The sequence below is a fragment of the Vulpes lagopus genome, chromosome 24, assembly GCF_018345385.1.
Source record: "Vulpes lagopus strain Blue_001 chromosome 24, ASM1834538v1, whole genome shotgun sequence".
NCBI classification, from domain to species: domain Eukaryota; kingdom Metazoa; phylum Chordata; class Mammalia; order Carnivora; family Canidae; genus Vulpes; species Vulpes lagopus.
This window is the reverse complement of record NC_054847.1, coordinates 2,679,705-2,695,494: the sequence shown is the minus strand read 5'-3', so window position 1 is coordinate 2,695,494 and position 15,790 is coordinate 2,679,705. Positions and strand designations below refer to the sequence as shown.

The 15,790-nt window shown below is 42.6% G+C and overlaps 1 protein-coding gene across 3 annotated transcripts in view; it reads right to left on the bottom strand.

Annotated features, from left to right (window-relative positions):
* Positions 1-15,790, bottom strand: part of WDR33 (WD repeat domain 33) — a 117,178-nt gene that overhangs the window by 7,149 nt on the left and 94,239 nt on the right. The window contains exons 8-19 of one of the 3 annotated variants that reach the window (XM_041739986.1): positions 13,960-14,086; positions 12,657-12,811; positions 12,484-12,562; positions 11,717-11,827; positions 11,080-11,174; positions 10,779-10,865; positions 10,426-10,565; positions 9,685-9,837; positions 7,711-8,799; positions 4,861-4,969; positions 3,484-3,592; positions 1,660-1,791 (exon numbers count right to left, since the gene is read on the bottom strand). In XM_041739986.1, the coding sequence (XP_041595920.1) occupies positions 3,486-3,592; positions 4,861-4,969; positions 7,711-8,799; positions 9,685-9,837; positions 10,426-10,565; positions 10,779-10,865; positions 11,080-11,174; positions 11,717-11,827; positions 12,484-12,562; positions 12,657-12,811; positions 13,960-14,086 (2,252 nt within the window). In that variant the 3' untranslated portion in view covers positions 1,660-1,791; positions 3,484-3,485. Of the gene's footprint in view, positions 1-1,352; positions 1,792-3,483; positions 3,593-4,860; positions 4,970-7,710; positions 8,800-9,684; positions 9,838-10,425; positions 10,566-10,778; positions 10,866-11,079; positions 11,175-11,716; positions 11,828-12,483; positions 12,563-12,656; positions 12,812-13,959; positions 14,087-15,790 lie in introns of those variants that run through there. The other 2 variants (XM_041739985.1, XM_041739987.1) reach the window with 2 other exon arrangements.

Below are 15,790 nucleotides of genomic sequence, written 5' to 3'. Positions count from 1 at the left end.
CGTCATATTCCTGGCAGACACAGGTAACAAGGAAATAAACACATCACTTTAAAGTCAAGCAGTGCCAAGTGCTATGAAGAAATAGGAAGCAGGCTCAAGGAACTGGGCTAACAGGAGGAGGGATCTAACTGGAGTGAGCCATAAATGTCTGGGAGACTGTGTTCTGGGCAGAGAAAACAGCAAGCACAACAGGAGCAGGAGCATGTTTGGCATATCTGAAGAGCAACAGAAAGCTGTCAACAGCACAAGAGTCTGGACTGAGTCTGTCACTGACAAATGAAATACAATAAAACTGAGGCATAGTAAAATCTGAAACTCCACAAGATGCAAAGGTTCAAGAAATGGATGGAAGTTACACTGATGCCAAAGTCAATGGAAATGAAGCTCTTGCAGGCTAATATAAAGCCATTTCAAAGAGTGAATCCTTGGATCCCACTGAGAGAGGCCCTCAAGAAAACTAGGAGCCCTTAAATCTTTTTTAAAAACTCCCTTCTGAAAGCTGCTTTCCAGAACCCCTTGATTTCACTGCCCTGGGCTACATTATCAGCCATTCTTTTCTAACACATCCCATGAGGATGGGGGGAATGCCGACCCTGAACTCAATCCCCCACTGGCGACAGTCGAGAGAAATGTGACAGGAAAAGCTGTGGTGGTGACGGCACGAGTGCCACACAGCACAGGCCCTGCAGTCAGCCAGCCAGGCCTGAAACCGCTCTGAAACCTCCTCCTGTCCGAGAGTCAACTGCTCTGATCCTCAGCATTGCTCCTCCTCTGTGAACTACTGACAAGAACACAGGTCTCACAATCCACTGGCACACAGAAATAATCATCACCAACACTGATGATTCTCCGTTTCCTCTGAGATTCGCTAATGCTTGTTTTTTATTTCTTCGACGCCTTTTCTACACCCAGCAAGGAGAGTATTCGAGCCTGACCTTGACCTAACTGAACAGCAATAATTTTCCATTTGATTTGACTGTTAAGATCTTTAGGCAATTACACAAAAACTATCTCACAACTCTTTTATTCTCAATCTAGATATGTGTCGTATTACATCATTCCTACCAAGAGAATCTGGCAACTTCTAATCAGGTCCCAGAAACTTCATACTATACTGATCCTCACATCTCTTTTAAAAGGACCAAAAAATAAGCAAAAATAAAAAGATTTCTAAGTTGTAAAGATAAAAAAGCACAAAAAGGTAAAAATGCATAATTACTTGCTTAAAGTCTAAATGCAACACCTAGAGAATAGTAGAACTAGTAATCAATATAGCAAAAGAGGAAAGAGACTTTTGTAGAACAGGTAAACAGGTCCAGGGAAGAACTAGACCCACAGAGCATCTGTCCCACCTTTCTTCTCTGCGCCCTCGAAAACGTGGGTCCTCGGGATCTCGGGGGAATCGTTCATCTCCAGGTCTGCGGCCTTCCCAAGCCCCTGGAGGGCCCCGGGCTGCTCCCCGGCCATCCCCCTCGTTGAATTCCCTGTGATCAGGTGGAAACGGAGGCCCAGGGCCCCCACGCCTCCACTTCTCTTCTTGTGGTAAAGGTCCTCCTCGCCCCTCAAATTCACGTAATCGGTGACCAAAGCGCTTGTCCGGGTGGAAGTCATCTGGTCTGCTGAAGTCATCAGGGAAGTCGGGGTGAGGGCCACGCCTATCAGGGGGACCCCTGCAGTCCTGGCTGCCCCGGAAAGGCCCCCTCTCAGGCCCATGCTCAGGACCGCTGCTCTGCTCATGCCGCCTCTCTGACATGGGGCCCATGTGATGGTTTGGAGGGCCGCGCGAGTCACCTAAAGGAAACAAAGCTGATTTTTACCTTGTCTTCTAGGAATCCTGCCAACACAGGTCTGATTTTCTGCATCTTAAAGTCTCAGAATGCATTCTTGTATTTAGAATTCTTGTATTTCGTCCTTAGTTTACAAAATACTTAGGAAACAAATCCCTAGTGCATCATCTAATGGAAGAACACAGGTTTGGGGGTGCAGATTTCAACCTTATCACTCACTAGCTAAGCACCTCCACCTGGGGCAAATTGCTAATCTCATTTGAGATTACTCACTGCTATGAGGATTAATTCAGAAAACGTGCGACAGTCTCACAGGCATAAGAATGAGCATCCCTTCCCTATCCCCATTCTCTCAGTGACTCAGTGACTTCATTAGGCCTGCTCCACCACACCCAGGAAGGAGACGACAGAGAAAATTCATGCTGCCAGGCAAGAAAGCCAAGCACAGGGAATTCACCTCTGCATCTGAAAAGGACTGCAAAGCCCATCACAGGGCACTGCAGCTACATCGCCGCCATCCCTGATGTGGCCCCTTTAGCCTCTAGTTCATTTAACTTGATTAGTTAACTCACACTTTCTTTTTTTTTTTTTAAGACCAGGAATACTTTATTCAAACCCATCAGAGACATGGGCAGCTTGGGTCTGTAACAAAGCACACTTCAATTCTTAACAAAATCCTCTGTAAGGCACATGGAACCACGGGCCTCTCTAATAACTGCCTGGTCACCAAACAGCCTTGCTTGTACTTCAGTTTTGGAATCATATGAACATATTTTCTGCCCCTTTGCATGAATGAATGATGTATATCCCTCACCTATAATAATTATCACCATTCTTTGCACACAGTGTTTAGAAACCCACTAAAGATTTTTTGAAAATATTTTAACATATGTATGTAATATATTCAAAGTCCAGAATAAAAACAGAAACAGGCCAATTAAACTTGCGATGGTTAATTTAGCTTACTTCTTAACCTTGAAGTGATTTGTTCTCCTGTTACTATACCGCCATTGGCATAGTATCTATTGGAAATGTGTACCTATTTTGTGTCAACATACAATCCAAATCAAGCATTTTTTTAAAAGTAGGTAGCAGAGGGACCCTCTTGCTCTAAACAACTACAATTTTAAGATGAACTTCCTCTACCTGCCCCACTCATGCCTTTCCCTCCTTCTCCCTGGCAGTAAAGACAAACTTCCTCCCCTCAAGTCACAGCCAGCCAGGATTCTTTCCCTCCCCATGCCCTTCCTCTTCCCTTTCAGTTCCTGTCTTTGGGCCATTTGAATCCCATTCAATGTATATAAAAAAAAGTTGGAAATGTCAGTATAAAAAAACACCATTAGGAGAGTTCTCTCTTCTCTTAAGCTCTTCCTATGCCTTCTGCCTCCTGGTCCTTCCCCTCATTAAACCAGTCCTCTCCATGTTGAGGAAAGCACCTTCTAAGCTTTGTTCAGTCAGTTTGCAAATATCCCAGGTCCCTTTTCTTCTGGTAAAGAGGGCCCCTCACTTCTTAGTGGGTTCCTGATAGCTTCTTCTCTGACTTTATGTAGCTTGAACTTGGTGTGATCTCAGACACAGCAAACTTTGATCTGAGGAAGCTGAACACATTCCATTTGGACTTACCTATGAATAATAATCCTCCCATTACCTCTATCTGTTTAAAAGTACCCTGGCTCCTCCAAGGAAAGAAACCCACCACTACAAATTAGAAGGGATGTGGCCACCGGTGATGGGGCGGCGGCGTTGGTTAATCCAGTAGGGGATGGCAGGGCCACTTTCTCGGCTCTCCCTTCTCCCTTTGGTCCCTGGGAGGAGAAAGAGAGGAGGAAGAGAGAGAGAGGGGTAAAGAGAAAAGGGGAAGAGCAAGGAGGAGAGGGAAATAGGTGGAGACAGACACAAGGTAGGGGAGAGGAAGAGAGGCAGGCTCTCAGTTTGTTGATAGCTGTACCTTGTGGGTAACAGACTCTTCTTAGGGTCCCCAAATTCCAAAGATGGGTTCTTGATTTCTCTTTTTCCCTGTGGGCCACCACTTCCATGCAATGAGACTATAATAAAGATTCTCCTAATTCCTTTATTGCTCCCTTTCCTAGGATGTCCTGCTTCTCCCAAAGTCCTAGGGCTGCAAAATACTAATGAGGACTTTTCTTCATCTGATAAAACGAGGGCAAAAAATGTAACATGTGCCACAGAGAGCTGTGGGCTCAGCTGATTAAAAATTAAAAAGGAGTGAAGTTCTTTGAAGTGCAACCTCCGTAATACCCCTAGTTCTCTGGCTTGTGTCCTCCCTGTGACAGTGCACTGACTTGAACATCTCTGTCTCCGACCTTCCCTCTTTCCACACCACTCAGTCCTGCTCTCACTGACTCCGGCCAGCAGCCTATCACCTGCTCACTCCTGCTCCAGCCCTTCCCCTGTGACAGCAGAACACCTCAGTACGACAGGGGGCTACCTCTGCACTTTCAACTCCTGGGATTAACTCGGCTTCCAAACAGTCTCACATCTAAATACTGACAATTCTCATCTCTGCTTTCCAGAATATCAAGAACCTGATACATCACTGCATTGCTTTCTTCTTATCAAATCATGTGGAACAATATAACCAGCTAAAGAATTCAATACATGGCACAACTGGGGAGGGGGAATATTAAAAACACTATCAAAATCTCTAAATTCTTTAGCTCATCAAAAAATGTAAGTGGAAGCAGTTCAGCTTTCCAGGATGCAAACGACATGCCCTTGCACTCAGTGAGCACAGGACCACTGCCATTCCCAAGGCGTGGACGGAGCTGGCCCACTGCCGCGCAGGGCCTGCTACTAGGGTTGTCCCGGCAGTTCCACTGCCAGCGTCTGGTAGCGAGGAGCTTAGTTACTCAGGGCAGCATTTTTGACTAATTAAAGCAAGTCTATGAAAACAATGTTAAGACAAAGCCTTTACCTGAAATGACTGTCCTCCTATTTTTCCTATAGGGTTCAAATGACCACTCTATCAATTACTTACCAATAATCTATTTATTGTAAGATTTACCCAGAGGTGGTAGAATACAATCTCTTATTCAGCCGAGCAGATATTTACCTTTGTTCGGGCCAGGTCCTTGTCCAGGGTTAAGAGGGGGGATGCGACCTTGTGCTCCCTGCTGCCCTAGGCCTGGTATCAGGGGTGGGGGGCCTGCGTTCTGTCCTTCCTGAAAAGATGTTTTTAAAGCGGGGGTGTGAAATCATAGGCTTGTGCTTTATGAATAGCAATTTTATCATCACGTGACAAGAAACACTAGGTTGCCCCAAAGCCTCCAGCAGTAAATACACAGCTAGTGACATTATAGCAAAATTGTCCTTAAATTGAGGGAAGAATACTTCTCTTACCATAATAAAAGGAAACACTTATATTTTAAACCTGATAGGTTTTATTTAAAGCTAGATCTTTACCTGTGATGCCAAGTAAGAACCAAAATGGAAAGTCAGAAATTCTAACATAACACTCTGCACAAAGGAGGAACTTCTGGCAAATGTAAAGATCTGGAAATCTGCCAGGCCAGGTAAACTCTGCTTTCACACTCAGGACTCTTTTCCAGCTACAGAAAACAACCACTCCTCTCAAGAGGCTAGAGCTGGGTTTGAAGAGGCAGAAGAATATGAAAGAAGTTCGTGAGGAGACGTTCACACTGGCTTTCTCCTATCACCTCCCTCTTCTCTACCTCATTTCCTCATCCTCAGCATCCTACTGCACATTCCCCGTTGAGTCGCCTGGGATCCTTTGGTCCCTGCAGAGACAAAGCTGCTCCTCTGATCCTCTTGGTCTCCATGCTCTGGAAGCCCAGAGCTCACCCCAGTTTGTCCCTAAGATTATGGGTTTTTTTTAGCAGCCATGTTTCCACACTGTCCAGTGACCCTGGATCAGGTCTCTTGACAAACAAGTTAACTTCTTTACATAAAGAAATGCATTTAGTGACTGGACCTACTATGAAAATAGTACAATTTCAAAACCATCAACAGCAAAATTGCTTGCACATCCCAAACTAGCTACCTGTCCTACCTGCCTCGATAGGACGTCTAGCATTGTAGCTACACATAACTATCATACTCAATACCAGTAATTCCTGCCCTCCTTTGTTTCCTATCCCTTTCACCCAAGGACTGCTCTTGTCAAAATCTTTCACGTTATTACTTTAACACCAGAAAGCAATTCCACTAAATTAAACCAACTGAAACAACTGGTTTAAATAACTGGCCTCATGGGGATGCCTGGGTGGCTAAGTGGTTGAGCGTCTGCCTTCAGCTCAGGTTGTGAACCGGGGTCTGGGGATTGAGTCCCACATCGGGCTGCCTGTGAGAAGCCTGCTTCTCTCTCTATGTCTCTCATGAATAAATAAAATGTTTAAAAAATGATAATAATTGGCCTCATCAAAGTGAAGAAAGATTTCAGCACATAAAAAAATATGAGCAAAGATTTTCATCAGGCAACTCTTGAGATCTGAAATGTCTACATCATACCTTCATACTCATTCTATAGGTCAACTAAATCTTTAGAACCATTATTCTTTTCACGTATAAAATATTTTATTACTTAATAAAAACTCTTACCGAATTGTCCCAGAAACCCAGGCCTACCCTCTTGAATCTGACAAGTTTTTAATTTCAGTCATAATGTGGTAGCTAAAGTTCATCACTGTTTTTGTCCTCCCAAATGAAAGCTGTTAATTCATTACCACAGGGTTAGGGAACTGATATTGTAAACACACACAAATGCTCTGTGTATTAATAAAATATACAATACTGTACATTTTAGGGCAGTTTGGGGCAACAAACCTAGACTTATTGCACTCATCCTAAATTCTAAAAAGTGCCCAACAGATTCTGAGAATAAACTCAACTATTCTTCACTGCTGTGACACTTGTAAGTCCTGGTTGATCTATGGAAGAGTAACAGAACCTACTTGTTCAGCTAGTGATTTTAATTCAGTAAAACCTATGATCTTCACAGGACAGATTCTTGCAGGTGTTTGAAAAAGCAAAACAGACTAGTTTTTTCACGTGCAGCATCTGTAACACATCCTCTCCAGATGGATCGAGTGCCCCTCAGTGAAGCAGTCAACATTAGCTCATTCACTTTTGGTCTACAACTGACTTCAGTGATACAAACCCAGGGGGTTCAGGCCTAAGAAATACTGCCAGGACTATGAAACTGAGGAAAACAGAAACCACAGAGCCAAAGAGTGGTAAATCCACACAAGCTCATGCAGTCCTTCCCCACAAAACCTGAGCCCTCCTCACACCACTTCTCAAGCACAAGCCCAGCAAAGGAGTACTACAATTTGGCTGACAAAAACAGAATCCTCAAAAAAGGGCCAAGACAATTTCTACAGAATGAACCCTCCCAGTAAATAAATATACATGTGAGTGGAAAACAACTTGAACAGAATTTTGCCCGAAGGGTCACCATTTGAGAATGCACAATTCTGGACTCAGAGGGCTCTAAAAGCATTCACTGAGATGAAAATGGTGAGATCAGAGTCTACTGCACGCTTGTGAGTACTACTATCTTAAAGAGTAAAGCCAGCAGGCAGATCAGCCCATGAAACACCAGACTACAAAATAAACAGCCCAGAAAGGGGGGACCTGACAAACTCACGGCCACCCCTGCTTTTTCCCCAAGGCCACCGCTCTTTCAGAGTGCGGGGACAATTGGGAACAATATTCAACTGAGAGCTGAACTTTTCTGGAATAACTTCTATTAAAAAAAATTCGTATTACAATATATTTCATGGTCTGATTTATTCTCATTTCCTTCAGCCATGATGCTATTCTCAAGCCAGCATCACTACTTGAGAGACACTGTGACTGCTTCCCACAGCATCTGGAAGTGCCACCTCTGTGCAGAGCGTGTTTTCCCAATGTGTAATGCCTAGAAGTTAGAAATAAATAATACCTGATTGAAGGGGGCCCGGGGCCCATCACCTAGCAGAGCTGTTTTCTGCTGCTGGAATGGTATTGGCCCTTGAGATGGATGTGGCCCTCTTGCCGGGTTCTGCTGTCCCTGAGGTCCAGGGGGCCCTTGCATGCCACCCTGGGGTGGAGGCCCCAAAGAGCCCTGGGGCGGCCCCTGCTGACCTTGTGAGCCTGGAGGCCCTCGCAATTCCTGGGGGGGGCCCAGCATGGACCCTTGGGCTGGAGGCCCTTGCATGCCTCGCATCTCCTGAGGGCCTCGCATCTCCTGAGGGCCATGTCCCAGCAGTCCACTTGGTGGGTGAGGTCCTCTCATCTCTTGAGGCGGATGGCCCATCATCATCCCTTGGGGAGCAGGACCCTGATTTTCTCGGGGGCCTGGAGGACCCTGCATTCCTCTTGGATTCAATCCCATCAGAGGTCCCTGAGACACAGGACCTTGGATCCCTTGAGACCCTGGCCCACCTTGTATCCCATGAGGATGAGGAGGTCCTTGCATTCCTCTGGGACCAGGTGGTCCCTGCATACCTTGAGTACCAGGAGGCCCCTGAGGGCCCAAGTGACCCTGGGGACCAGGTGGGCCTTGAGGGCCTATGTGACCTTGTGGGCCAGGTGGACCCTGAGGACCCATATGACCTTGAGGACCAGAACTACCCTGTGGTCCAGGTGGTCCTTGAGGTCCCAAAGGGCCATGAGGTCCAGGATGCCTCTGCATTCCTTGGGGCCCATGCATGTCCTGAGGCCTTGGCAACCCCTGGGGTGGGCCCTGGGGCCCTTGTGGTCCCATGAATCCTTGTGGCCCCCCACCCCCCTGATGCAGTGGAGGACCTTGTGGTCCCATTTGTCCCTGGGGTCCAGGGGGTCTAAACTGTCCCTGTGGACCCGGAGGCCCCATCTGAGCCATGTTCATTGGCATCTGCTGAGATGGATGGGGCTGCTGAAAACCTTGAGGAATCTGAGACATTGGACCTTGTCCTGGAAAGGGCTGGGGTCCAAGGAGAGGGGTGCCAGATGAAGGAGGAGGCTGAATCTGCTCAGCCTGTTTCTGTGCAAGTCTTTCAATTTTAAGTTGCTGGAAAGAAAGGAAAAAAAGCACACTGATAAATACACCAGAGCCCTTGAAGTTGACAGTACTGCTATCACTGACTTTGTTGAGGGAGCCTCAATACGAATATAAGGCATCGACCTCTCAACACTCCAGTTAACTAGAATCCATGTAACATTCAGATATTCTAAGAGCACACAAGCTTCCAGACTCACTCTAGACTCCCTCTTTTTAAATACTGGGAAACAGCAGCCAGGATTATTTATACTCATCTTATTATATTCAATAACTTACTTTATCATTCTTGGTAACTGTCAAAGGCTCAAAAAAAAAAAAAAAAAAAAAAGAAGAGCAAACCACCTGCTCTAGAGCAGACAGAAAAAGAAAAATTATTTTATTTGTGGATAAGGCTATGTTGGCTTTACCTTTTCTATTAAAAAATGTATATTTAGGGGTGCCAGAGTGGCTCAGCTGGTTAAATGTCAGACTCCTGATTTGGACTCAGATAATGATCTCAGGATTGTGGGATCAAGTCTCACACTGAGCTCTGCACTCAGTGCGGAGTCCACTCAAGATTTTCTATCTTCCTCTCCTTCTGCCTTTCCCCCTGTACACACTCACACTCTCTCTCAAATAAATAAATCTTCTTAAAAAATGTATATTTAACTTACGTCTACTCACTGCTTGACTGATCTGGTTTTAAAAGTCTAAGAAACAGAATTCTTTCACACCTGACACTACTATGTCATTGTATGTCAATTTTACTTCAAAATTAGAAAAACAGAAAAAAAGAGTAGTGTTCATCAGACCCACCTGAGAATCCCTTCCCTTCTTCCTAAGAGCATATCAATAACAAAATGTTAACACTACTTTCTTAGATCATCTTAAACCCCCCTAAAGAGTGTTACACACCTCCAGAAGCTGTGGGTTAGTATATTGTAATGTGGCCATTTCTTGTTCAATTTCTGCTTGTGTTTTCTTCTTCTCTTCCAATTTAATGTCCTCTTTTCTGTCATTCAGTACCTCATTTGGGGCAGGAATTGGAACTTTATTTTGCATCCAAGCCTTGGGAAAGAAGAGAATATTAAAATATACCCTAAGTGTGTATATTTTAATGAGAGAACGAGAAAAACATTGTCATGTCGCTGACCATCCCAACCTGCCGAATACAAGTTGGCTCACCTGGTGTACTGCCTTTATCTCTAATGCTCCTTCTTAGCAACAAGAATGGAGTCAGGCAAGCACAATATCAGGTAGAAACTACTAACTTGATAAAAACTGTAAGCCCTTACGTGTTATTAAGAATGAAAAGCCTGCCCGCCCCCTTCAAAAGGGCACATGCATTTAGTGTTGAGTGAACAAATAAAGCAGAAGACAGACAAACAAAGTAGAGGAGAGTCAACATACTCTCTCTGCTCCATGCTTCTCTCTTCTCCTTCCTTTGATAGCTTGGACAATAAGAAGTAGATGAGTAAAAGAGCTACAAGAGTCATGACAAACTCAGAACTAGATGCAGAGCAGCAGATGGGAACTTTGTCTTAGAGTACTCCAAAGAAGTCTGTAGTACAGAAATACCTTCCACACATGAACTGATGCAAAACTCACTGGGCAGAACCTCCCAGTGCATAGACTAGGCTGCTGCTACTCACTCACCTGCTGGAACTGAGCAGGAATAGGTTTGGCATAAGGAACTTTCTTCTGAGGAACTTTTTTCTGATCCTTTTGCATCACCTCTTCCATTCCCCAGTCTAAACCTGGAATTGTCATTTCAATTTCATTTGACTCATCTTTTCCTGTAACCACAAAAACGATCAGTTAGCCAAGGAAATGAGAGCAAAGTGGCCATTTCATCAGTGAACACATTTTTGGAAGAATAGATTTTAAAGAATATGCAGTTTACATTATGCAGTTTACATAAATCATTTTGGGATTTTCAAAATAATTTAGTATCATGAAGGTAAGAAATAAGTCTACAAAAATTTTATAAAAATAAAACATACTCTTACCCATCTGCTCTTGTTCCATAGCTAATTTTAGTTGTTCTGGTATTCCCATTCCTGGAATTACTGCCAGGCTATTAGGTTCAAGGTCATCTATAAAGAGGAATACATCTATTGTCAACAGAGATTTTATAAACATAGTGGCCCAATAAAATGAATACTTTATAAAAATGAAACCTACTATTGGTGATTTTATCAATCAGTAAACTATAAAAGTAAAGTTAGTTTTATATTATCTTTTCCACAACTAACAATTTAATAAGAGAATATCAGATTTCAAAGAAGAATAAATGTGTAAGAGTCTCACCATATTCTACTCCATCTTCAGACATTCCAGGCAACAGATTGAGATTATATCGATCTCGCATTTTATCACCTGGTCGATTTCGGGTCCAGAATTTGCTATTGAAATGAAAGTGATTAGAGGGGTTAAGGGTAGAGGACAGTTTCAGTGTATTTCTGGGCACTTGAGAGTACCAAGCAATCCACTGGTAAACATAATAAAGTTTTACAATGCCTTTCTTCTAAAAATTTAAAATGTCAAAAGATTTATTTTTAAAGAATTTATTTATTTATTCATGAGACACACAGAAAGGCAGAGATGCAGGCAGAGAGAGAAGAGGCTCCCTGCAGGGAGCCTCATGTGGGACTCGATCCCAGGACCCTGGGATCATGACCTGAGCCAAAGGCAGATGCTCAACCACCGAGCAACCCAAGTGCCCCTCAAAAGATTTTTTTTATAAGAATTTGAATAACAAAGTCTTACTCAATACTCTATCTTCTTCTTATTATTGCATACTTATTTATAAACCACTACAAAAATGTTCCTAAGAAGTTCGACTACAAATTAATACATTTATCTATCAATAAAATAAATATAAATCTTCATTTTCTGCTGCTCCATGAACACAGTAATTCCTTATTATTTTTTATATAAAGCTTACCTAGTATGGTCATTTGAACCTGAGCAGAGTATATGTCCAAGAGGATGCCAAGCCAGACTCCAGATCATTCCTTCATGGGCCATCTCCATCCCACCCACTTCTTTCTCTACCCTGTAATATCACCACAGAAAGAAGTCTTTTCACAAAACTTATTTTAAAAAAGATATTTTCTTTTACTGTAACACAAAGCTACCAAAGCCTGTTTCTTTGAATCTGGTCAGTTCTACATGTTTCAGGTGTATTCATTTGTCATCAGCAACATATTTTTTTTTTCTTTTTTTAAAGATTTTATTTATTCTTGAGAGATAGAAGGAGAGACAGAGACAGAGACACAGGCAGAGACAGATCCAGAGACACAGGCAGAGAGAGAAGCAGGCTCCATGCACCGGGAGCCCGACGTGGGATTCGATCCCGGGTCTCCAGGATCGCGCCCCGGGCCAAAGGCAGGTGCCAAACCGCTACGCCACCCAGGGATCCCGCAACATATTCTTTTATTGGAGGAATATTTCAGAGGGAAAAATGCTTCAGAATGAATTCACCAATAAGAAACAAGGAAATGTGCTTTACTCTCCCTTAATGACTTCCACATGCAGAAATAGAGGTGCTAAATTTTCTATTCCAAGCTGGGTTTACAGAATTGAAAACTGCAGGAAGTCTCTGATATAGGACATTTGAATACTCAGGAAAAACACAAAATGTTATGTTTTACACTTTCGGGTACTCTCTTCATAAATTATATAACTTCTTTAAAAATAAGTATTACATACCCAACATGCCAGAATAGCAAAGAGCCATCGGACCCTCCACTGGCAAAAAGTCCTTCGTGAACAGGATGCCAGGCCACAGCTGTAAAACAAAAACGTGGGGAAAGGCAAAATTATTAGGATCTCAGCACACTACAAACAGTAGTCAGAATGAGAAGCATGCCCTAGCCACTGACCTGTGGCTTCTTTCTTATGACCTCGGAAGACTTGCAGCTCTTCTTTCAGGTTTCGGATATCGAAAAGTTTACAGAGGTGGTCACGTGATGCAGTGAGCAGCCAATTGCCGTTGAGATTTAATTTCACTTCCATCACGGTGTTTTTATGGGCATGACTAGAAACAGAGTACCAAGAAAATATTTGTCAGAATACAAAACAAGTATAAATTGATACAATGGCCATTTTTCTCCAAAAGCACATGGGTCAGGACAGCAAGAGGTCTGGACATTTATTTCTGTCTCTGATTCATTTCTTCCTATTGTACTTTTAAACTGTGGTCTTGTGATGCTACATGCTTTATTACTTCTTAATGTCCATTATCTAAGTGTAGTTTTCATTAACCAATTAAAATAGCAGAGCTTCAACTGTATAGAAAACCTTATCTGTGAAGCAGGCACTTGAACACATAAATCAATATTTGATAAAGCTCATTAAATTTTCAAAGTTCAGTGACGCTCCTCCCATTAAGACAAAGTATTTAAAAAGGGCACAGGACAGTTTGAGGGTTAATTTGAACTAAAAACACAACAAGCCAAGGCCTGCAAAATGCACATCTCCAAGGAGCACTAGTCACAAGCTGTTCTATTTGGTTGTAGCCTCGGAGTTATGCAACAAGACAGCCTTGCTCCAACCAGCTTACTCTGGATTTGGCTCACTTTCCACTCAGAAGGACCAGGATACAAAATGTTTTGGTGTGGTCAAAAACATGTTAATAACATACTCAGTTAACTATGAATGTTGAAGGATAATAATAAAATAATATAAACTATAATAATATAAAATATACTATAAAATATAATAGAGATACTTTTAAAAAGACAAAACTTTATTATAAGTCTGCATCGTAAGTAAGCACCTTAGATAAAAAATGAAAACAGATTCAAAACTGGAGAGAAAACTTCTCTACAAATAGATGTAGTGAGATGGAGAGAGCTGGGCTATATCTAGTAAGTAGCACATGCCTCAGCTCCACATAGTGACAAAATATAGCATGAGGAGAGACCACAACCTAGAACAGTGAGAACTACCTTCTCCTCATCTCCCTTCCTGCCCCCACCCCAAGGGATACACAAATTAAATTTAGATACATATGGCAGAACAAAAATCATATTTAATTAATAAGAAGACCCTAGGTACAAGTTCATCCGCTGTCCAACCTAGTTTTTCATGAATACATGGGAGGAGAGAAGGCTCAAACTTATAGAATACAGGCAGCCTTGTTCCCCTTTGTTTAGGAACCAAGATAGGGTTCCTATTACTTACAGTGTTGCAAGACTCTGCCCAGTCTTGGGATCCCAGAACTTGATTGGCTGTTGACTATCTTTACTTCCTGAAACAACTAACCCTTTTGTTGGATGCCAGTCTACACATTTCACATCTGCACCATGCCCTGTTGGAAACAAGTCAAAATAAAACCTAGTCAGTCATATATTTAAAGAAGTACTCCATTTTAATTTAAACCAGAGCAGACAAACTTACGAAATCTGAAAAGACTCTTGGATAGAGCAACCTCTTTTGAGGCAAAGGTGCACAGGAAGCATTTCAGTTCTGCAACTAAGCTCATCTTCTTGCCTACTTCTGATAGGCCAGTCAAAGCTTTCTGGAAGCTGCACTATTCAAGCCTCGTATTTAAAGCTTTTCATGCCATTTTTTTTTTTTTTTTTGGATGATCTTAATTACTGGGCACATCAGAAAGGACAAATATCCACCATTTGTTTTGATATGAATGCAACTGGAGGGTATTATGCTAAGTGAAATAAGTCAATTGGAGAAGGTCAATCATCATATGATTTCACTCATATGGGGAATATAAGAAATAGGTGAAAGGCACTACAAGGGAAAGGTGGGGAACTGAGTGGGAAAAATTAGAGAGGGAGACACACCATGAGAATTAAGAAACTCTGGGAAACAAAAAAAGGCTTTCGGAAGGGGAGGTGGGTAGGGGGTTGGGGTAACTGGGTGCTGGGCACTTGAGGAGGGCACTTAATGGGACGAGCACTGGGTGTTATACTATATGTTGGCAAATCGAACTTCAATAAAAATAAATGAAAAAAAATTAGTGGGCACTATTCTTGTCATTCACGGTAGTTTCCCCACTTTGCAGTAGTCCTTATAGATCAAAAGTCCTAAATTCAGTTTCACGTGCCAGTGCTTTCTAGATGTGGTAGTAGGAAAAGTATTCATTCCATCTTTTGGACGGAATCCACTTACTGAAATGTAAAACAAGAAAACCAATCCCTGCTTCATTCACACACATGCCAGATGATATGATGGTAAGAGCTACTCTGTTGAGTGCTTACTATATGTTAGACCATGTACTGAACACTTACAAATACCACTTCTTTAAATCCTCACAAAATCCTGAGGCATTATCATTATAGCCATGCTGTAAGTGAAAAAGAGAAACAGAAGGACTGCAAGGGTTAAATAAGATGTCCTAGTTTCCAAAGCTAGTCAACAAGAACAGGAGCTGGACTCTGAACCTGGCCTACAGGATTCCAAAAGCACTGTGCTAGAGCATGAGGTCACTTCACAAAAGGAACACATTAACTGATACTAAAAATCACAAAAGTGAAAATCAGAACTTACGGAAACTGAAAGAAGTAAGATTTTTGAAAAATCAGTGCTATCCAGAAAAGGCCTCAGGAACATTTTATATAGCAAATACACTACAAAGCATGTGAAGAGTGAGGTGAAAAGTATTTGAAACAGGTCCCTCTCTAACCAGGACCAAATCAATCTTCTATGAAGTCTGAGGTGGGAAGGAGGAAGGATATGGAAGAATAGCAAGAGAGGGAAGAAGGGAAGAAGGAAGGGATGATCCTAGAGGCAATGGAAAGTGAATCTGCACCAATTCAGAAGGGGAGTGATTTGCATCTCAAATAGGCATGGACTTATCTAAAGATAAGACCCCATGTTGGGAAGTATGTAGGGAGATACCAACTGCCTGGACAACAGGTTGGAGGTGTTCCAAAGCATGAAAAACATGCATAGCCTACAACCCAAGAACCTCCTGCCTCAGAATTTATCCTAATAATGGGATGTCCAAAAAGATTTGTCTAAAGAATGTTTACTGATAGCTTATTTTTAAATG